At 34.1% G+C, this 22,657-nt stretch overlaps 2 protein-coding genes across 2 annotated transcripts in view; one reads left to right on the forward strand and one right to left on the reverse strand.

Annotated features, from left to right (window-relative positions):
* Positions 1–22,657, reverse strand: part of LOC144836908 (melatonin receptor type 1B-B-like) — a 304,056-nt gene that overhangs the window by 272,788 nt on the left and 8,611 nt on the right. The gene's annotated exons all lie outside the window — the stretch shown is intronic.
* Positions 2,758–16,770, forward strand: LOC144837304 (sulfhydryl oxidase 2-like). Its single transcript, XM_078692354.1, has 13 exons — positions 2,758–2,865; positions 3,955–4,087; positions 4,579–4,679; positions 8,705–8,750; positions 9,760–9,862; positions 10,221–10,311; positions 10,971–11,116; positions 11,245–11,501; positions 12,405–12,525; positions 13,560–13,689; positions 14,112–14,243; positions 14,974–15,112; positions 15,798–16,770. The coding sequence occupies exons 1-13, from the start codon at positions 2,758–2,760 to the stop codon at positions 16,448–16,450; spliced, it is 2,160 nt and encodes a 719-aa protein (XP_078548480.1). The 3' UTR covers positions 16,451–16,770.

Genomic DNA, 22,657 nt, shown 5'->3' on the forward strand with positions numbered 1-22,657 from the left:
CGTTTTGAAAACTTGCGCTTAAAATGTACATAAACATTGTAGGCATTGTGTATAATTAGCGCGCCCCAAACAGTTTATTATTATCTACCCAATTGCGCTCAGTTTCGTCAGAGCTCTTTATTTTTATTACCTAAATCTTTGAACAAGTTTGCCCTCTTATTACTTATTTTAAAAGTTTTAATTCTGAAAAATCCGTGATTTATTACCGTGAATTTCCTATTGGAACTGTTTTTTTTTAAAGGTCTTTTAGCGAGACGATGATGGAAAACGTTGGCACGTATGCGCGTCAGCATAAAGCATCAGACGACAAAGATGGTGCGTGCCATACTACAACTAACCCATTTGCCGCCTGAATGTTTCCCGAAATATATTTTATGCTTCATTTCTTTGGCGGCAACGAGGAAGGGTCAAATTGGAATTATGATTGACTCTAATTAGCTAATGAGTTATTGGTCTGAGAGCTGACAACGTGATCATTGTGCTGAGGTAATTACTTACTTCACGATGGCATTTAAAACTACTAAACGGGTAAAGTTTTAATCTACACTCTAGATTTGACGCTCATTCAATCATTTTTATTAAATGCCGCCGCAGTGGGTACTTTGTGTACATACTTTTTCATGATTATAATATTTGGTACCAACTTCTGAAAAAAGGTGTTGCTATTTTGAAGTCGAATGCTAGGTACGACGTCACTGTGCACTTTAGTCATTATACTACCGGTAAATTAGAGTAGGCCTAGTGTAATGAAATGGCAAGGAATGTGAAGCGACATGAGGAGAGACCAGTCCAGTTGCTTTCTTTGTCCTTTCTTTGTGGGGTAAAGATGCCTCGTCCTTCGGATGGGACGTGATGTCGTTGTTTTCATGTAGACCTACAAATGCACAATACACATACATGTGGTTAGCTCTAATTATTATCAAAAGTTTAATGCGGTACTATTCACTTAGTGTGGCTAAAATAATCAATATCTTTGTTAGTGTTTACACTACCTAGCAAAGTCAAATGAGATTCTGTCGTGTCCATAAAAAAGTTTTGAGAGTAATTACATAAAGAGGGCGCACTCCTTATTTCTCACCACCCGTGTACTTTTTGGGTCTACAATTATGTTTGATCTGGCAATTTATTTATTATTTCATTTCGTTGCCCTGTTAGGGCAACATTTTAGTCATACACCTACAATTATAGTGCGTAATTAGAATGGTTATGTTTTCATGTTATACATACCTAATAAACATAAAGTCTGATCCGATAAATACATTTACTACCGTAAGCCATGGTAATAGAAGGGAGGAAGTATAATTATATGACTTTAATATTCTAACACGTTTATCTCACTCGACACGAAGTGTGTTTGGTGTGAACTTGTTCCTTTTAACATGGTTATGTTTTCATGTTATACATACCTAATAAACATAAAGTCCGATCCGATAAATACATTTACTACCGTAAGCCATGGTAATAGAAGGGAGGAAGTATATGACTTTAATATTCTAACACGTCTTTCTTACTCGACACGAAGTGTGTTTGGTGTGAACTTGTTCCTTTTAAGAATGTATTGTTGCGTATCTCAATACTAGTGGAACTACAGAATTGATCGTTACTAATAGTCAGTCAGGTTTAAAAGAGACAATGTTCTAATATTGTAATACACCTTCGTGGTTCTGTGTTTCCGAAAAGTTATTGTGTTTAATGACACGGTTCAACAAAATATACGTTGAATGCTAACTCCTCACACATTATTATTATCATTATACTTACAATGTTCTTGACGTTTATTCATAATCAGGCTACTGTATATTAAACCCAATAAAATGTCGACTGAAGATGATTAGGAAATAAAAACATGGAGAAGTAGAGATTGACTGATGAATTACAGCATTATGAAATAATATATGAGCCAAGGTATATATCAAAGAATTCCGCTCTGTAGCCTCATTATTTGGAAATTGGAATAATGGGTTTGCGACAACAATTGATGAATCTCTGATGACTGAAGAATTAGTAGATGTTGCTCTGGTGATGTTAATGATTACCATTTTGATACTAAATCATGTTTTCTTATAATAATCACTTAACAACATGCAAGGCTTATGTAATGGCGGACAGACATTATGTAGAAGAATGGGGATGCAGTTATATAAAAAACGGCAAAAATAATGTATAAACAATAATACAATTATTAATAAATAACAAATATTATTCAGAATTTAATAAATAATTATGTGTGAGTTGTTGATCGAAATTATTTTATATAATAACAATTATTATTACTATTATTATTATTATTATAATTAGCCTTGTATAATACAGTGTTACATTTTAATTTTGACTTTAAAAGCAGTGTTTGTGACTATCATCCCCGGGATGAAATAATTATGTGTGAGTTGTTGATCGAAATTATTTTATATAATAACAATTATTATTACTATTATTATTATCATTATAATTAGCCTTGTATAATACAGTGTTACATTTTCGTTTTGACTTTAAAAGCAGTGTTTGTGACTATCATATCCGGGTCTGGTTTCTGAGCAGATGCGGATTTTTGCCTCACCACCCTCCAAGCTTGCTATTAAACTTTCATTTAAATACACGCATGCATTATTCTGCAGTTTGACAGCTCATACCAAAAAAATCGTGATAATACCCCTGCAATATTACTAAAATAAACATGCATTATGTATTAAATCACTCTTATCTTTTGGACTACGGTACGGACTGAAGCCGAAACAGGTAATACAACAATTTCGGTACATGCGAGATGTCTGCTCTCGTAAACTAATCGACACGCCGACTCTAATTCTTGGTGGACCTAGAGTTGTTGTCCAAATTGATGAGAGATGCTTCAGCCACTCTCATATGGTAACTGTTGCATTTGTTTAATTTAACACTGAATTTACATAATTATTATGTGACATGCTTAGCCTACTTATTCTTTGGCATATTGTTTTCTCCAACTCCTTAACTATGGAGATTTTAAACCAAAAGCTTTCTATTTTTCCCCATTTGTATTCTTCAATTTACTTTTTATATGTATATTGTATGCGTTATTTATACTAATCTTTCAGAATAGTAGAGGCCGTGCACCAGCCGAAGAAGTGTTCGGGATAGGGACACAACCCCAACTTTTGCAAAGGAGGACACATGGAAATTGTACCCGACAGATCTGCTGCAAGACTCTTACCAATCATTAAGGCAAAGACTCGACCTGGAACTATAATTCATTCGGACCAATGGGCTGCATAATCGCCGTGTTGGAGAGATACCAACAATCGAGAGTGACCGCACCGTCAACCACACCCGCCACTTTGTCAACCCCGTAGTACACACACCCAAAACGTCGAATCCTACTAGACTGGTGTAAAGCGAAATCGAAGCTCAAGAACATGCGAGGGAGTGAAAAGAGATTGGCTAGGCGAATATCTGGGTGAGTTTATGTAGCGTGAGGAACACGGAAAGAATATATCGCTGAAATGTATCCCCGTTTTCGTTTAAGCATAACATTAAAAATAAAAACATTATTGTTGATAGTTAAAAGATTGAGAATACAAATTTATATTTTAAGTTAAAGTTATAAATTTACTCTTCTAATTATTTAGAAGATTTAATACACAATGCACCCATAATTTTTCGAATGGAATAACCCACTAAAAAGGCCATGATCCTAAATGATTTTAAGTGTGTTGTATTTTTGCCAATAATAATTTTGTGGAAACTTCATAATTTTTAATACAAAAAATGAATAAACCAGTCGTCATTCGCGAATCTTTCTAAAAAAAGGTTACTTTATAGAGGGCGTCCTATAACAAAAACAGAAACGTCAATTGTTCCAACATGGCAGCGTACATAAAGTTTTTTTTGCTCGTCGTTTTGATAAATTGTCAACTTTTAATTATTCATTCTGGTAACATTCCGCAGTCTTTGTACGATTCTCTTGATTTTGTTGTACAGCTAGATAATGGAACTATTTCAAAGACAATTTTTAATAGTGGAAACTGTTGGATAGTTGAGTTTTATTCTAGCTGGTGCGGTCACTGTATCCATTTTGCTCCGACGTACAAACAGCTGGCACTGGACTTAAAAGGTTTGTCTCCGATCGTGAACTTTGGTCTAGAGAGGGTATACTAGGCCTAGGTGTAGGCCTAGCCTAGCATATGTTAAATACAGTTTATTGTTTATTACTAATAAGATAATCACCAATTTGAAAGGGTCTAGCCTAGCCTAATTAATAATATCAAGAAGTGATAATACAGATTGAAGTGAAAAATAAAAATTGTATCAAAATGCTTATTGATTAGGCCTAGGCTAGGCCTAGGCCTACTTGTTTTGTAGATCTTTGAAGTCAAGAATTTTCTACTACAAATAGAAATGTGCTATAATACAGTATTATTGTGTGTATAACTATACGCAGGTGGCAGGGCATATATTTGCGTAAAAAAATAAAAACGCCCAGCATGTTTATTTGATGGCTGGGGTGTTTATTCCAAAATATGTTCTATGAGGTAATATTATAAAAATATACGGTAATATAATAATGAATGACTATTATTATGATTTGTCCCAATTTCTCCATAGCATGGAAGAGTGTGATAGGTGTAGCCAGCATGGACTGTGCTATACAACAGAATTTCAATGTTTGCCGATCATTCAAAGTAGAAGGATACCCTACATTGAAGGTAACACATACCAAAACAATTAATTTTGATGCTTTTTAAAAAATTGTTTTAATTGTGACAGATTTTTTTTCCTGGGGCGTTTGAGGCGTGAAAGTGCGAGTCATTAGCCTAAAGGTGCGCTAATAGTAATATGTCAAAAAGGAACTCAACTTGCCTGAAGAAAACTTGAGTGCTTATGTTGATTTTCTAGCCCCTGAACGCCATGTTGCGGCCACTTTTACTGCTTATGCGACACGATTTAAAGTTTTTGGATGTGCTCAGTCCCTTTCAGTTCTGTACAAAATAGAACATCGGCAACTGAAAGGAACTAAGCTGATGTAGACAATTTTTTGTGTGCATCTTAATTACGGTTAGTTGCGTTATGTAACCTTAAAATATTATACACACGTTCCTGAAATGCCCTTGAGGTGTGCCATTTACAGTTTGGTAAACTTCTATTCGTAGCACACCTGCAACCAAGGCCTGGATTTATTACAGTAGAACTATGGGAAAATAGCTTGAGAACAGAATACATTGGTACCCCTATTAATATGAGGATACCTTTCAGGTCCCAATGAAGTGTCCCCTATACACGTTGTTCCCTGAATAGTGGTTGGCCATAGTGTTAAAATATTTAGTATATTGCCCATTGTTTGTTTTATATCAAATTCTCCCTCCAATTGGGATTCCCCATAATGATTGTTTCATAATATAAGGGTACCCTTCTACAGTATACTGTATTCAAGTATAATTGTGTCAATTAGTACATAGAGTGGTTTGAAAGTCTGTGAAGTATTTTAATACATTATAAGCATTTGGAAAATAAAGATTTTCTTTATAGAATTATTGCATATAATTTTTGGCTAGTATATGTAGTAAATGTGTACACAAGGTTCAGCTTTACTAAATCTTGATTCAAGTTCAACAAGATTGTGCCTATTGTTTAATGTTCTCTGACAATGTGTCCAATAACAATATGGTATTAAAATTAGCATTGGAATAACATAGACTTCCATTATTATAATAGGTTGGTCGTTATTAGTGTTTGATAGTACGAGTAACCATGGTAAATTTCTCCTAACCATAGTGTTATGAATATATTATTATTATACTGTACTTGGCAAATATAATTTACACGTTTTACTGGTGCATTAGTCACATTAATTGTATGCTAATTTATTAAAATAAGAAGATTGGCCACTAATAATAATAGGGCTTGTACAGTAACTAATTTGAATACTAGATTAAGCCCTACCTGTGTAAATACTATAGACTGGGTAATTTAACTTTAATTAGCACAAATGCGCAATTTTATTAATTCGTATTGATTGTATTTTCCTCAAGGTTATCTGTGTAATTGTACGGTTTTTGTACTAAAACATTTAGACAACAGCTTGAACATGGAGAGGATAGGACGTGGCCAACTTCGTTATAGCAATCATAACAATTTGATTATTTTACTATGCTTTTTGATTATAATTCCAGTTGATAGTTACAGTAAGGTTAGTAAAATAGTAGTTATATGGTTTGCGCAGGTTTTTTTTTAGGTTTGCGCGATTTACAGTACACTGTAAAATCTGACATTTTACTCAAAAAATGATTTCGCTCCAAAAAAAAGCCAACTCACCGCAATTTCATAATTTTTTTGTTCATAAATTACTTGCTATGTATGATAGTCCTAGTCATGATAGAACCAATAATAAGTGATTTGGAGGAGGTTTGGACAGGGTTTTTTTAGGTTTAGGCGATTTACATTGTAAAATCTGACATTTTACCCAAAAAAATAATGTTTTTCACCCAAAAAAATATAAATTATCTGCTATGATAGTCCTGGACATGATAGAACTAATAATAAGCCATTTGGAAGAGGTTTGCGTAGGGTTTTTTGAGGTTTGCGCTGTTTGCGCTTGGTTTGCGCAGTTTAGCAATACCCGTTTAGTTATATGGTATTAGGAATTAATTTTATATTCTTGAAGATAATTTGAAAACCAATTTCATTTAACATGAGTGAGACTGCAACTTATAATAAAAAATTATAATAGTTTTTTGCCGTACCCTCCATAATAAATTTTATTAAGCAGCTGACAATTTTTACAGTAAAATTTGCATTTTATAATTCATTTTCCTATTATTAATATGTTATTATTAGTTTTTTAAACTACAATAGTTTGTTGAATCTCAATGGGTTGAACATTTTGTTGAGAATTGATTAATGAGTTTTTATGCTACAGTATTTTGCAGTATTACTTGCGGTCTCCCAGTGTATTATCATACTCTCGGTTTTCCACACCAGATTACTGTACAATAAATGAATTTTGATGCATGTATTGTTTTTTCAATATAAAATATTTTAAAAAAACATCTTCTGGTATCGATAATAGATAGAGGACGGTGGTGGATTCAGATGTCTTTTAGAAATTCCATACCTCTCATTTTTTTTAAAACTTCAAATGCCTATGCAATGTTTTAAAGTAATGTTATAATTATATTTTAAAATTAACTGAACTACTTACTGTACAAGGATGCTTTGTTTGGTTCCAAAGGTGTCCCTTATTAGGGGCTCTCTGTTGTGTACAGTATATGTACATTATATTACATGTTACATCGGTGGTACATTGTCTTTAAGTAAAAGTCTTTTGTGATTTTTAAATGATTAAATTAAAACTTGCTGTACGCTTCATTATTTACAAATTTCAGAGTTTCCTTTATAATTTTCTTATAATTTACATAATACAAGAGTTAGATTTTTATTTAATCAAGTAAGGTTGCTCAAATTAATGTTTTGTTGTCTGTTTCCATGGCAATTTTCTATCACTTGAACCATATAATTATTTCTTACATTTCAACTTGATAATGATACTCCCGGCCTAATTGGAATTTAGTAAACATTGCCTCCGGTTATAAATATAATAATAATTTGAATTTTTTAGAATTATTGATTACCGTTATTGCCAGGGTTTTGCTAAGTTGTTTATGGTCATGTTTAGCATGTGAATGATGTGCTTGTATGCTTGACAACCATAGACAAGGTGTGTACCACATTTGGAAAACATACTCAGGGCAAATCGTTTAACCTAAATTTCAATTATCAAAAATTAAATGAATTATCTGTATACTCAACTTAATTTTAGTGTACTGATTTTCATTAGTGGTAAAAATCAGTACCAAAATTATGTACCAACTTTCCAATTCTATTTAGTTCTATAATGATTTTCTGAAATTTGCCCTAATGTAAATGTATATATGATTGCAATGCAATAATGTCCATCTAAAAATACAGCCTTAATTAAGTCTGCAATATGTAGAGCTACTGTAAATTGCCAGCAGTCATGCACTTTTAATGTAATGCGATAATCTGGTAGTCATATCAAAAAATCATGCAACAGATGTGCTGACAAGAACCATATATTAGGCCCCAGCCTTTAGATAGGGTACACATAAAGGTAAAGGTAGTAATTATCGTCCTCAAACTTAACTGGAAACTGAGGAAATTCGAATTAGGCCCTCTATGGATTGACAGTAGCCAGATCAGCATACTGGGAGACAATCCCTACTCTGTTTCGAATATACCAAGTTCTTTTATGTGCACTTAGCAGGACCAACGCCTTTACCTCCTATTCAAAGGACGAGGCAATAAGAAAGCATTAGTGTACTTGATACAATAATCAGTATGTTACAGAGGCTTGAACCCATGCCTATCACATGCTAGTCCGATTCCCTTACCTACAGTACCTGGCGCAATATTTCCAGATGGTCTCCCATCCAAGAAACAACCAGACCCAATGTTGCTTAACTTCGTCGCCATGTAATGCTGCACAAACTGTAGGCCACCAAGATATTAACCAGCCAAATAATAACAGATATTTGCTCACTTCCTGGCCAGTAGAAGGATCCAGGGTTGCTGACATATAGTGAGTTATTACTTAAAAATAATTCATAAAGTTCATTTTCAAAAGGGAAACAGGCGCACCAATCCCAATTCCCCTAAATCCAACCCTTCTTGGTAGCAGAAGTAATGTTTTTTTTTTCTGTTTTTTTTTCTGTAGCTCTTTAATGCATCAAGTAGTAACAACACAGGAACTAAATTACATGGTAAGGATGATTGTTTTTCTTTTTGATTAAACGATTAACTGCTATACTACTATATTTGGCTTGGCTCGCCTACTGTAGTTTTAGAGCAGTATCTTTCAACACATGAAATATTCTCACCATCCAACTAAATATACATTCATTATTTGTATAATATATTTTTTACTATACTATGGAATGCCTGATAAACTAAACTTTAAATACAGTACGAATGATATGTTTGTGTTTCTTTGTTCTCTCTATAAAAATACAATATCATATTTTGTATCTTTTAAAATTGATAGCACTACCAATTGTAAGTGTTTACAATAGATGTATTGTCATGTTTCTTTGTAACAACATCTATTATTACCAAACAATAGTAATTATTTTGTAGACAGCTGTAGCATATCTTGTCAAGTGGCTTCTGCATAAAAGTATACTTGAGGAGACTATAGTGGTTTTCAAAAGCGAAAAGTAGTGTAGTCAATTATACAACCTCAACTCGGAATATTCCATTCTGAGCGATTAATAATATTTTCTATTTTAACGTGTGTCAAACACATATTGAAAAAAAAAACAATTAATCCAATGTGAATTTAAATTGAATTAAACCTATTTCTCTTGTGAAAAAATAACCCATTAATAACCGTGTGAGTACATTTCCCGCACACTCGTCCAGCGGATGAAACAGGACAAATTTCAAATTACCAAAAGGCATTCTCAAAATAATAATTATTTAAAAACACCCAATTGATAAATTAAAAACGTAATTGCTGTTATATAGTAGCTGCAACAAAAAACATTATTTGATTATCTGAACTTCAAGTCGTTGACCCCATTTACAATTAAGATTTGTGCTGGCTCTGGGTCAGCAGTATTCTTAATACAACCCTGGGCCACCTCGAAGTATTGTAGGTTCAGGAGCGACTTTTAAGTTTTGACCAACTCATGCAGTGAAAAATGAATTAATTCTTGGTTTCCACTAGGACGCTTGTTATTCGTCATAAAAATATTTTGTTTATTCTTCCAGGTGGACGACAGTCAGACAATATACGACATGCAATGGTTGATCATGTCGAAGGTCACAGTGATAAGAAACGTCCAAAGCATTGGCCAAATCTTAACCCAATCAGGTAAAAAATTAGGGTCAAATTGTTTTCCACCATTTTGAGGGCACTGGATAGATTTTTTTTATTTTAAAACAATTTCTGATAACTGAAAATTTTTCAGAATGTTATGGTAACACAACTTTGCCAACAACATTGCAAGTTTTTCTTGCTCATTAGCATGGCATTCATAATGTTTGACCACCAGTCTTGCACCGACAGCTAGGGGGTTGGATTCAAGCCCATTTAGGCATCAGATACTGTGCCAATATGACAATTTAAACTATACTACAAAGCAGCTTTGTCAGATTGGTCAACGCAAAATATCTGAAGTTAATATTATTCTTTTTTTGTTTGACTATAATATGTTACTAATATTTCATAGATTATCAGAAGTATTAGAATTTAAGAAGTCTCCAACTGCCAAATATCTTGCAGTCATTTTTGAAGATGAACAATCATACATTGGAAGAGAAGTAAGTGTTACCAAAGATTACAAATTTAGACTTGTATTTTGTGCCAAAGTTACATGCCTCCAGTGCTATTAACATTGTATCAAGATAAACAAGTTTACTCTCTTTTGTCAGTATAAAGAATAATTTACACAGACGAGCGGTAACGGCAAGTGGAACACCACATATATTGACCCACGTAGAATCTGTATCTATCCTGATTGGAAACCACCGGCCGTCCGCTCCACTTTGTGTGTAAATGGTCATAAGGAATGTTTTTATTGGCCTTAAACTTAATTTTTGGAATCTACTAGAGTCGCCTTTGGGATAAAAAAAAATGACCACATACAAATATGTATTTTATAATAGGAATGTCCAAATAATGGTATCCCCTGAATTGTGGTGTGCCCTGATTTAAAGGGTCTTTTCACACCTGTCAGGCACGGTTCCTGATTTGGCGCTGTCAATGTTTCATTTTTACTAAGCTCCATATGTCTATGCTCCAATCAATATGAGCGTGACCATGTGAAAACAAAACATTGACAATGACATTCAATTTATTTGCTGGAACCGTACTGGAACAGGTGTGAAAGGGTGTTCAAAAGGAGACGTTCTACATCGTACAGTAGAATAGTGCTTAGCCATTAAAGTTGAAAATGATTTCTTTTTTCATTTGTTTTCAGGTAATCCTAGATATGGTACCATATCCTGAGTTTAAGGTAGCTAGAGCTATTAAGAATAACACCGATTTGATAAAAGAATTACAAATTACACGTTTTCCATCATTATATGTCTTTTACCCTGATGGACGAGCTCAAGAATTAAGAAGGTACCGTTTATGCCATTATCATAAAATCAAATTTTTTTAAATCAGAGCAAACCGACCTTTTTTACTGTGTTTAATGGGCAACTTTTGAAGATTATTGAATGTTTATTCATTTTTTTGTATTAAAATAGTACTCCAGATCCAACAAGAGAGAGCTTCAAAAGTCTATTGCTAGGCTTGATAGGCTTGTCAGATAACCCAGAAGCACCAAAAGATAAAGAGAAACTGGATGTTGTACATAAAGCAGAAACTGGTGAAGAAGATGCTACAAATAAAGAAGAAGAAAAAATACAGAATTATGATGGCAACACGGAAGCAAACAAAGACTTAGGGAATTTTTTAGGAATGGAGGGTATGCCAGGAATGGAAAGGCAGCAGAAAGATGAAGGTATGAATAATACTAGTCAATTCTAGCCCAACGTGATTCATATTTTCCACTTGCATTGTCTGCCTTTGATATACAATGCAAATACCACTTGTGGAAAATGCATTGTTTATTATTGAATACTGGCATACCTTCAATGTTCAATAATGGCCAAACACATGGTATTTTTGGTTTAGAGCCCTCTATCCCATTTTTGTAGTTGGTGGTATGTTTGTTGTATTTTCAAATTGTTATAGCCCCCTCGGTTGTTTTGGTAATTGCTTTCACAAGTCTCCTGGAATTTCACCAACTTGAGATCTCTGTACATTGAAAATGGGATTTTCCATAACAATGAATAAAGTATTTACTTTTTCTTTTAACCATTAGTAAAATGCTTAGCTAATAGACAAATGCGGCCCATATACTTTAGACTATAAAACGTACTGGCACTTTCCTTGTATGGAATTAGCATATTTACTGTATTATTTTTATTTAAGATGTAAAGATAGTGGAGCTTTTGCCTTCCAATCCAGATCCAATCCATGGTTTATTTAAATTGCGTCATTTCTACTCCACTCCCTAAACCTCATATGAGACTTTAGTTTATAAGCACAATATACTAATACAGTAGTATATCCATCCTGCAATTGCTGAGTTTCTTGCTGTTTTGTACAATAATATGTGGCACATGCAAGCAAAATCAGACATAAGTTGACCTTACCAGTTACCGATTTGTACACCTGGGTGGAGAGCAGCAAACATAAGTTTCTTGCCTAATGATACAAGCAATGTGGCGAGCGTTTGATTTGAACTAGCGATCTCCTAAGGAAACAAGCAATACGACAAGAACAATTTTCAAAATGGTACTGTTGTTTATGTAAGTTTTACTACTAATAATTTAATAAAACATAATCATTTATCTCTCAGTAGTTGCTGATAAACAAATAGATGCTGGAGTAGAGACTAAGTTTGCTTGGGACGCTGTAAAAAAGAAACAACAGGAGGTAGAAGCTGAACGGCAAGAACTTATTAGGAAAAGTAACACATTGTAAGTTAACATACATTATTATTTTATATTTAAGAGAAAATCATTTCTTCCACCTTTACATCGATGCCCATTTTTAGCTGAAATTTTAAAATGTACGTTGCATTGAAAAAGAAAAATTTTCTTTTTCAATTCTCTATTATAAACCTTAAATTTGTTTTGTGTTCAAAGTGTTTTATACCAAACTTTGTTGTGCATTCAATGAAAAGGTTTACTCCTGTTTTTCTATTTTCAAACCTTTTTGAGTAAAGTACTTCATGTCGAAATACAACATTGCACAACTAAATTTATTGGACATTCGTGAAAAATTTTCATTTTGATTCTTTAAAGAACATCGCGAATTAAACCAAGTGTGTAAAAGATATTTTTATCTACTTTTATAAAAACTTTTATTTTTTCAATTGTCAAAACAAATGTTTTCTTCAAAATATATTTCACTCGGCGAAAAAAAAAATTTGATGTGCAGTTCTTAAAACAATCAAGCCAAAAGTCGATGTAAAGGACGCATGATGTAGATTAGCGTAGAAAAGATGCGATTGGGGTTTCTATAAATTCAATCAATGTTGTTATTATTAGCAAGAATAAGATGCATGCTTAGGTGAGTTTTAGAATATTTCTTCTTACAGCAGTTGTCCTTTTTCTGTCCTGGCATTTGAAATCTGCTTTCTAGAAAAGAAAGCAGGGTTCTACTGTACTATAACAATAATTTCCTCAAATAATAGTAGTACAGGTATTTGCACTATAGCTGACTCTCAGTAGCCTGTTCTATAGACTATGATCCTGTGTATGTATGTAGTAGGATAGCTGTACTATTTTCAAATTACTATAGGATTCAGTGTGAGCACTTGCATAAAGCTCTATCTACACTATCAAACTTTATATGACAAAAAAATGTGATGTGCCCATGGACATGATGATGTCATAATCACTACCATATTTTGGCATATCACTACCATATTTGGCCACATTACACTTGTCAAACTATTTTGATAGTGTAGACTGAGCCTTATACATTGCTTGTTCTCATTCTATTTCAGACCTCCAGTACACATGCAAGATCTTGAATCAGCGTTGACATATGCCCTTAGGCAAGAGGTGTCGCTAAAAGAAACTATTGAAGGAACAGCCCTGTTGGCTCTCCGCAACTTTGTGGCAATTCTCAGTAAAGTAAGGCTACCGTTTATAATATCCTATATGACCGAATATAGTCCTATTTTAGTGTGTTACCCCACCCCCTTAGGCTGAATTCGGACTTAATGTTTTAGTAAATTCCATTCCATATCCACAATTTCATACCCCGAGGCCATTGGAACTATACTGTCATTTATAGTAATTTATAACTTTATGAAAGGCTTTTTAAGCACAATTTTATTTTATAATACTGTATGTTGTTAACTTTACTTGTTACTGAAATGTGGAAGTATAGTCTATTTTGCCCTTGTACAGTAATGCACATTGAAATATTTTTTGAACACTACTTCTATATTCCTGATTATTTTCAGCTTTTCTCAATTGTGCAAATACCTGCTGACCTACATTATTTTAAAACCTAAAATACATCACAAACATATTTTTCTTCTTTTGTTTAGTATTTTCCTGGTAGAAGTCAGGTAAGCTCGTTTTTAGAGAGCCTTGACTTTTGGTTAATGGATCAGAAACGTCCCTCAATCACATCTGACGAGTGGTTGGACTTTGTGAATGAAAACTACGATCCAGAAAAAGTGAGTATTCTTTAAAATAATATATTTGCATAATATGCATTCTCATGATTTCTGTTGAGTCGAGTGGCCAAGTCATTAAGGCAAGAGGGTCACACTACACCACACTATTGGCACAAGTTTGAGACTCTCCGCAATCACATCAGGACGAGAGGAAGGTGGTGAACAGAGTGTCTGTGTTCTTTGGACCATGACATTTTTTTTCTTCTTGCCTAGCGATCAGCAAATAACCATCCCACTAAGTGCTGTTGACCCTCCACAAATCAGTTTCATGTTCATTTTTGTAGACACAACAAATAAGACATTGTATAATGTTACAAAATCCAAAATCAAATTAGAATTTCCTTTTGATATTTAAGAATAAAACAGATGTTTTTCTTGACGTTTTGAGGTGATCAACAACAAATATATCCAAGAAAATTGTGGACGGCAGATTGGGGAATACACGGTCTAAAAGTAGCAGGAGCTTAGTGTAAATTACTATTAACCAGTGTTTCCTGTCCTGGTGCATAAAGTCCATTGACATGGTCTTCTCAGATAAGGAGGAGGTCCAGTGTAAACATCCAATTTTCCAATTCATTTGCAAAATCCTTTTTATTCTACTGTAATTCCTTGTATTTTCTCACTTCAGAAAAACTAGTATCAAGCATTTTTCTTAAATATACTGTAGTATATATTATATATATATAAATAGTTGATACTATTATAAACATTTCAATTTTTTTCCCTCAAGGATTCTAAAGCTGTTTTACCTCATGTAGTGAAGTGGGAAGGATGTCTAGGCAGCTCTCCTAGATACAGAGGCTACCCTTGTAGTTTATGGACTCTGTTTCATACACTCACTGTCAGTGCTGCAAAGATTAATAAACAAAGTGAGGACATATTTGAATCTACTTTACTTTTTTAATGTAACTAGCGAATGACAGTGGAACCGTAATTCATAGCCATAAAATCAGCAAGGGTTCAAGACTCACTTGCTCCATGGTTCTGGTGGTAGAACAAGTCTTCTCTGATAAGGAACTATAAACTGTAGGTCCAGTGTACACATTTAGCTCATGTGCACTTTAAAAAACCTAGTACATCTTTCAAGATGAGTAGGGGGTTACCCCGGTATACTAGTACATCCCAGCCACTGGAGACCAGTCTGTGACTGAAAAGTTCACCCAGTATAAATGAATAATATAATATAATCATTGTTACTAATCATGTGAGTGTTGTGAAAGTCTGCGGTGTCGACATACATTTGAATGGAAGAAAAATTGTTCTTGCAAGAATTTATTTTTATTCAGTAAACCGACTTAATTACTGCCTGTTCACAAATTAATGTTGTGAATGTGCCATAGGTAGGATGAAGATAAAACAAGTGTGTAAGGGGGTTATTTTGCACAAAAATCGCCATAAGCTATGTGAGCTAGGCTAGTCATGTCTTATTATTTAGCATCACTTCTGTTGCTGATCTCAAGTTTGAAATGGCAGTTCGCAGTGGTCCGAATCTACAGGCTTGTAGTATAGAATATTTTCAGTTCATTTTATTTATTCTTTTTATTTTATTCTTAGATCCAACTGGTAATTCACAAGAAGTCCTGCAAGCTATGAAAGGCTACATACAAGAATTCTTCACCTGCAAAGAATGTGTTAAAAACTTTGCTAAAGAATCACAACTGATGTCTTCAACAGTCACTTCATACGACACTGCCATCCTATACCTCTGGAAAATCCACAACAGTGTCAATCTACGACTGAAAGGAGACATGTCGGAAGATCCAGCTCATCCCAAGATCCAGTTCCCATCAACGGATCTCTGTACAAAATGCCGTCTAGGAAAAGGTCATGAGGATGAATGGGATAAAAAAGCTGTGCTTAGATTCCTGAAGGAATATTACAGCATCCGGAATATTGTCTTTGACAGGTTGATTCCTCAAGGAAAAATTCCCAAGTTTATAGAGAAGGACCCACCGGAAAGATTTTTAGACTTAGGTGATATCAAATTGAAACAAGAGGTTATGAAAAGAGAACTAGAAAAACAGCTAGAGGTGCGGCTTGCTAGCGATAGGCTAAAATATAATAAGTCTAGCAATTTTTACAATGTAACAAATATGGATGTTAGCATGTGTGTCCTATTGTATAGCGTTTGTATAGTTATTTGTGTGTTTATATATCTTGCAATTTGTCGAAGAAAAAAGAGAAAAACTATGAAACAGAAAGTATAAATATATATTTTTTAATAGAAACTTTCAAATTTATTAGAATAATCTTTTAGAATGTTTGTTATTTATCCACATTCCAACGAAACTAGCTATTTATAAATGTTTTTATTTATATTTTACCAATTTCTTTCAGTAAATTTACTTTATAACTTTCATATGATTTAATATATTAGCATACAAGATTAATTGAATTTAAGCTAAGTTCAGGGGTCACTTAAGGGGACACTTTCTTGTAAAATAAATGAGAGGAAATATATTGTGTAACACTACGGACACCCCTTTTGTGTAAAACTACAGACACCTCTATTGTGTAACACTAAGGACACCCTTATAGTGTAACACTAAGGACACCCTTATAGTGTAACACTACGGACACCTCTATTGTGTAACACTACGGACACCCCTATTGTGTAACACTATGGACACCCCTATGGTGTAACACTATGGACACCCCTATGGTGTAACACTATGGACACCCCTATGGTGTAACACTACGGACACATCTATTGTGTAACACTACGGACACATCTATTGTGTAACACTACAGACACCCCTATTGTGTAACACTATGGACACCCCTATGGTGTAACACTATGGACACCCCTATGGTGTAACACTATGGACACCCCTATGGTGTAACACTATGGACACCCCTATGGTGTAACACTATGGACACCCCTATGGTGTAACACTACGGACACATCTATTGTGTAACACTACGGACACATCTATTGTGTAACACTACGGACACCTCTATTGTGTAACACTACGGACACCTCTATTGTGTAACACTAAGGACACCCCTATTGTGTAACACTACGGACACCTCTATTGTGTAACACTACGGACACCCCTATTGTGTAACACTACGGACACCTCTATTGTGTAACACTACGGACACCTCTATTGTGTAACACTACGGACACCTCTATTGTGTAACACTACGGACACCCTTTATTGTGTAACACTACGGACACCTCTATTGTGTAACACTAGACACCCCTAGGCAATACTAAAGAGGATACTTGTGAAACGAACAAAAAGAAATATCCCTTTCAACACTACGGACATCCATATTATGGGGACTCTTTGTTGGTCCCTAAATAGGGGTTCTACTGTGTCAAGAACTGTCATATTGTGTTACACTACGGACACCCCTAGTAAGTGATACCTAAGAGAAATACTTTTTTACACCACGGACCCCACTGTTATGGGGTCTCCTTGTTGGTCCACCTAAGCATGCACCTAAGCATGCATGTTTCTTACTATTTCATGTTGTAATTCTTAATACGCAGTACTGTATTGTCTGTACTATCCTTTTCGCAACATCCATTGTTGGTGCATGTTTAGACGTCCATTAAAAAAGAAATTTTCTCACTCTCCCACTATGTTTCAATCTGCCTTTAAAATTGTATTTTTGGGATAATTACAATATTAAATGAGCCTTGATTATGTGCCTTATTAAAATACATTTTTAGGCTTGAGAGATTTGTTGAGCTCGGCTCACAAGAAACATGCATTACTATTGTCCATATAACTCATTACAACACGTTTTTGTATTTTCCAAGTGTTTCTTGTTTTCTAACGTTAGCAGTCTTTCTCTTATTTCCAATATTTGATGGAAGGTTTTGTCATACGTTTAATTCGTCATTTTGGTGTTTGAATCGCGTTAAGGCGATTTTCTAGGAAATATTAAGTTTTTGAAATCTTTTGTTATAGTTATATTCATAGAATGTATGCCGTATGTTTTGTTATCCCCACTGCATTTTCTTCTATGCCCTATATTTTTGTATGCCCTTGTTATTTTATGCCCTGTGTTCTTTTATACCCTTGTCTTTTTATGCCCTATGCTCTTGAATGCCCTTGTTCTTATATGCCCTATGTTCTTCTATTCCCTTGTTCTTATATGCCCTATGTTCTTCTATGCCCTATGTTCTTCTATGCCCTATGTTCTTCTATGCCCTATGTTCTTCTATGCCCTATGTTCTTCTATGCCCTATGTTCTTCTATGCCCTATGTTTTTATATGCCCTATGTTCTTATATTCCCTATGTTCTTATATTCCCTATGTTCTTATATTCCCTATGTTCTTATATGCCCTATGTTCTTATATGCCCTATGTTTTTTTATGCCCTATGTTCTTATATGCCCTATGTTCTTTTATGCCCTATGTTCTTTTATGCCCTATGTTCTTCTATTCCCTATGTTCTTGTATGCTCTATGTTCTTTATGCCATATGTTCTTTTATGCCATATGTTCTTTTATGCCCCATGATCTTTTATGCCCCATGATCTTTTGTATGCCATTAGAACAATTTTGTTTACAACATGTTTTTTTTTCATAAACTTTAGACATCATAATTTCAATTGTGTGTGGACGGTGTTTGTTGGACATTTTTTAATGTTTTCATGGCATCCCGATTAGAAATATGACACTGGCACAATGTCGTGCCATCATATACGTATTCAAATCTGTGTGTGTTTTTCAGTAAATGAGTACTTAAACAGTAAAAAAATTTTAATTATAAGATGTTTCATTTTAACAAATAATATTATTTATTACATAATTCTAAACTAATTTGTCATTTTTGTTTTCTTTAACACTATGTTTTAATAAGATATTTAATATATTTCATATTAACAAGTGATATTATAGAAACTCCTTATTATTGTTTTAATACGTGACGTGTGTAAACTTCCTCTTGTCTACCTACCGGCTGAGAGCAACCAGATGAGACACTTTGGTCGGGCGGGTTTCGGGCTTCATATAGTACGAATTAAATGTTATTAAAGGAGAAGCCCTTAAACCATAGAAATGCCAACGATATTGGCTGGGAGGGATAGTGGCCCATGAGACAGTCACGTACACTCGCTTGTACTCTATCTTTCTCGCTCTCCCCTGTTGCATGTTTGTACCGGTTCAGTCTCCTTCTCCACTGTGTTTTACTGGCTATGCCGAGAAGCGATTCCTTATTATTAGGCAATTTGAACGGTAGCTCTTGTATTCAAATTTCTATATGTGCGTGCGTGTGATGTGCCCAAATGTGGTAGTGATAATTATGATGTCATCGTGTCAACATGGCACATTTTGTTTTAGACAAGAGCCTAAAATTGACAATAACCCTATTATTTTGATATCCCAGGCCCACTATTTTTAAGTGGTTCTTCAGAACGTCTTTGTAAAGTTTCAAGATAGTAAATTTACAGATAACTATTGTAATAAAAATAGTATTTTCTTATGTTTCGATTTATATAGTACCTTAAGAATACCTCAAATTTGTATAAATAAGAGTCAATTTTAATGAATTTTATTTCACAATATAAATTTTAAACCTCGATCTACTCTTTTACGGCAATGCCCCGAACGGCGCCCCGTACTCTGAAGAGTCTTTTCCACAGTCATTTTTTAATACAAATACAACATTTTTATTTGAATTACCAAACGAGTAACAACAATTGTATTACATTTTAACAAGCATGTAACCTGTTCCTTGTCACTGTCATTTATTGCACTATATTTTAGTAGTGCCCTATTATGTTCCGTATTAATGAAATATTGTCCTCCCGTTTGTTTAATAGCCTGAAAAACTGTAATTTAAAGCAAAGGAATCGAGTTTTTGTTAAATTATAAGTGAAATCATTGTTTTTATTGGTTTTGTTATACCGAAGTGAATAACTTTAATGAAACTGCAAAATTGCCTATTCAGAGTTTGATTTCATTAATCTTACATTTTTCATCGAGGAAATACATATTTAACTAATGATATTGTATAATTATACAATGCTTTAATATTGTACAAGAACAAATACCAACAAAACTTGTAAGTATAAGTAAGATCCCGTTTTTAAGAAACGGAATAATCTAGTCACAAATTTTTATTCATACGTTTTGATTTAATGTACTTAATTGTTATAATACTGTTTTTTGATAGACTCTTTTGTATAATGGTTGTTACTCATTTGCAAAGACGCTTTTGATAAATGGTTCGTCATAAAAGTTATTTCCAGCCTAATCCTAAATTAGAAATGAGTAGAGTAATCTCCTCTTATATAGATATTTTGTCCTTTTTCCAACAATCGTATAAAGGCCAATTTACACAGACGAGCGGTAATCGTAATAAAAATACAGAATTAATAATTGTCATTATTATTTTATCTGTTGTCTTAATACATTTCGCATAGGCCTAAAGTTTAAACTTGTTTTCGTGACATATCTATAATGTGTCCCGGTGTAAGTTCATTACCATTACCTGAACTTCAGTCATTGGATCATGTGTGGGTGGAATTCCAATAACTACATTATGGAATTTATATGACGTAATTTTTTTTTTTCAAAGTTGATGTGTTACCATCGAGGAACAATTTCGGCCTACGTGTGAACTGGCACACATATGTGGTTAGTGCTATGCCCACATCAAATGACACTAAAAAGTCAAATGGTCATGGCATTTGTCGTGAATAATGACATAATCAACATATGAATGACAATAAAGAAATACTTATGAACGTATATGCTTCGCGCCATTGTTCTTCAATTTTTTGCCAGTCATGCCTCCGAAAAACGAACAAAATCAAGGATTCCATCCCGGTTGTATATTCTTTTCTATCAGTTTTGTTGTTGGTTAGAATCATACAATAGAGAAAAGGAAATAAACGGATATTGTGCATTGATCTTGCATTTACAAAACAAGAATGTTTATTTATAACTGACTGCAAGGTTTTCGATTTATTGTATGTTTCTGTCGAATGCGTTTCTTCAGACAGTTTCTACTTCTACTTTCTTTACTCAATTTAAAGAGAGCTCCGTCATTACAATTTCTATTTTTTTGTTTTTCAACATCATTGATGGACTTAGGCCTATTTCACGAGACTTGTTCTAATTCACCGCTGACGAAAAATATAAGTGGTATCATAATCCATTTTTTGAAAAAGTTGATCTATTATAATTAACAATAGGACATTTAAGCACGGTGCTACCCCTTTAAACGGTGAAACTAAAGAAAAAACAAATGTGTACATAGAATAAATGAATTTTATGTTTATATTACTGATTGTTTACACTGCTGATAATATGGGTGGACAGTAACTGATTCGTCAGTCGACAATCGCTTAAGCCGAACAAATGAATTGCAATATTTTTTAATGACATGGTATACCATTCCTACAATAATTGTAACTCTGGGTATCGCGTAATAAAACTGCCATTCTCATTGTACGATAATTCCATCTTCAGTCGCATCACCATTGCAACTGACGTCAACATAAAACAGGTCAACGACCGTACAACAATGTGTCCCCTGTGTCCCCTATTCGTTATTAAAAACATGATTTTTTTTCTAAGAACGAAAGTAGGATGCGGTAGCCTGTGTATATTTTCTTTGTATTTATTTATATTCCAAACTTCGTATATCGTCGAGCAAGATACGGTATAAATTGATACATATGCCTACAGTAGAACCCAAACTCAACAAAGTGTTCCCACTAGCGACGCAACGTAAAGCAATCTACGCAACGTAAGAAAATGCCCTTCCAATCATTGTGTTTGCCCCCGCCTGCGTGAAATCAAATCTGCGATTTTTACAGCACTGTTGCGTCGTCGGTTCCTACTTGCGATTACGCAATACATCACTTTGGGTCGATACGTCGCTGCGTTACGTTACGTTGCGTTCTAGTGGGAACCACGCTTTAATAGGGGACTTGCCCACCGGCCGTATTACTAAATGTTTGTCGCTCGTTTGTTTCACGGGAAAGTGACCGTTTGATAAGAGTTTTCCGCAAATTGCGCACAACAGAAACAAAGACATCTTTGCACCTTTCCTCAACCATGTTCATTCACAGGGGGCTGTCGTTTCCTCTTTTTTTTTTTTCGTGCAAGATTTTTGCATAATACGTTTATGTTCCTTAAAGGGTATAGCTCCAGGTTTATAACTTTTTTTTAAGAACAACATTGAACAACAAAATTTGACCTGGCTTATTTATTATTATCTATTCCATTCGCTTAAACTTATCTCACGACGCTAGTCAGTGCATTGCCACGGTTAGTATTTAATATAACGAGAATTACCGGACGCAGCATTCGGAAATTGCAAAGACATTGGTCTAAAAAACATATTTTTCGTACAAATTTTCCGTTCTAATATAGACTTTAATAAGTAGTCTTAAATTTTCACCTTAGTTTGGAATTATTTATTCGTCCTACTTTTTAAACTACT

Source organism: Antedon bifida, chromosome 3 (assembly GCF_963402885.1).
Source record: "Antedon bifida chromosome 3, ecAntBifi1.1, whole genome shotgun sequence".
NCBI classification, from domain to species: Eukaryota; Metazoa; Echinodermata; class Crinoidea; order Comatulida; family Antedonidae; genus Antedon; species Antedon bifida.

What these genes read in the sequence shown, in the direction of transcription:
- LOC144837304 (XM_078692354.1), top strand. Translation starts at nt 2,758, where the DNA reads ATGCGAGATGTCTGCTCTCGTAAACTAATCGACACGCCGACTCTAATT. An exon ending in GCTTCAGCCACTCTCATATG is followed by an intron (nt 2,866 to 3,954) that starts GTAACTGTTGCA and finishes TTTGTTGTACAG; the next exon opens with CTAGATAATGGAACTATTTC. An exon ending in CACAGGAACTAAATTACATG is followed by an intron (nt 8,751 to 9,759) that starts GTAAGGATGATT and finishes TTATTCTTCCAG; the next exon opens with GTGGACGACAGTCAGACAAT.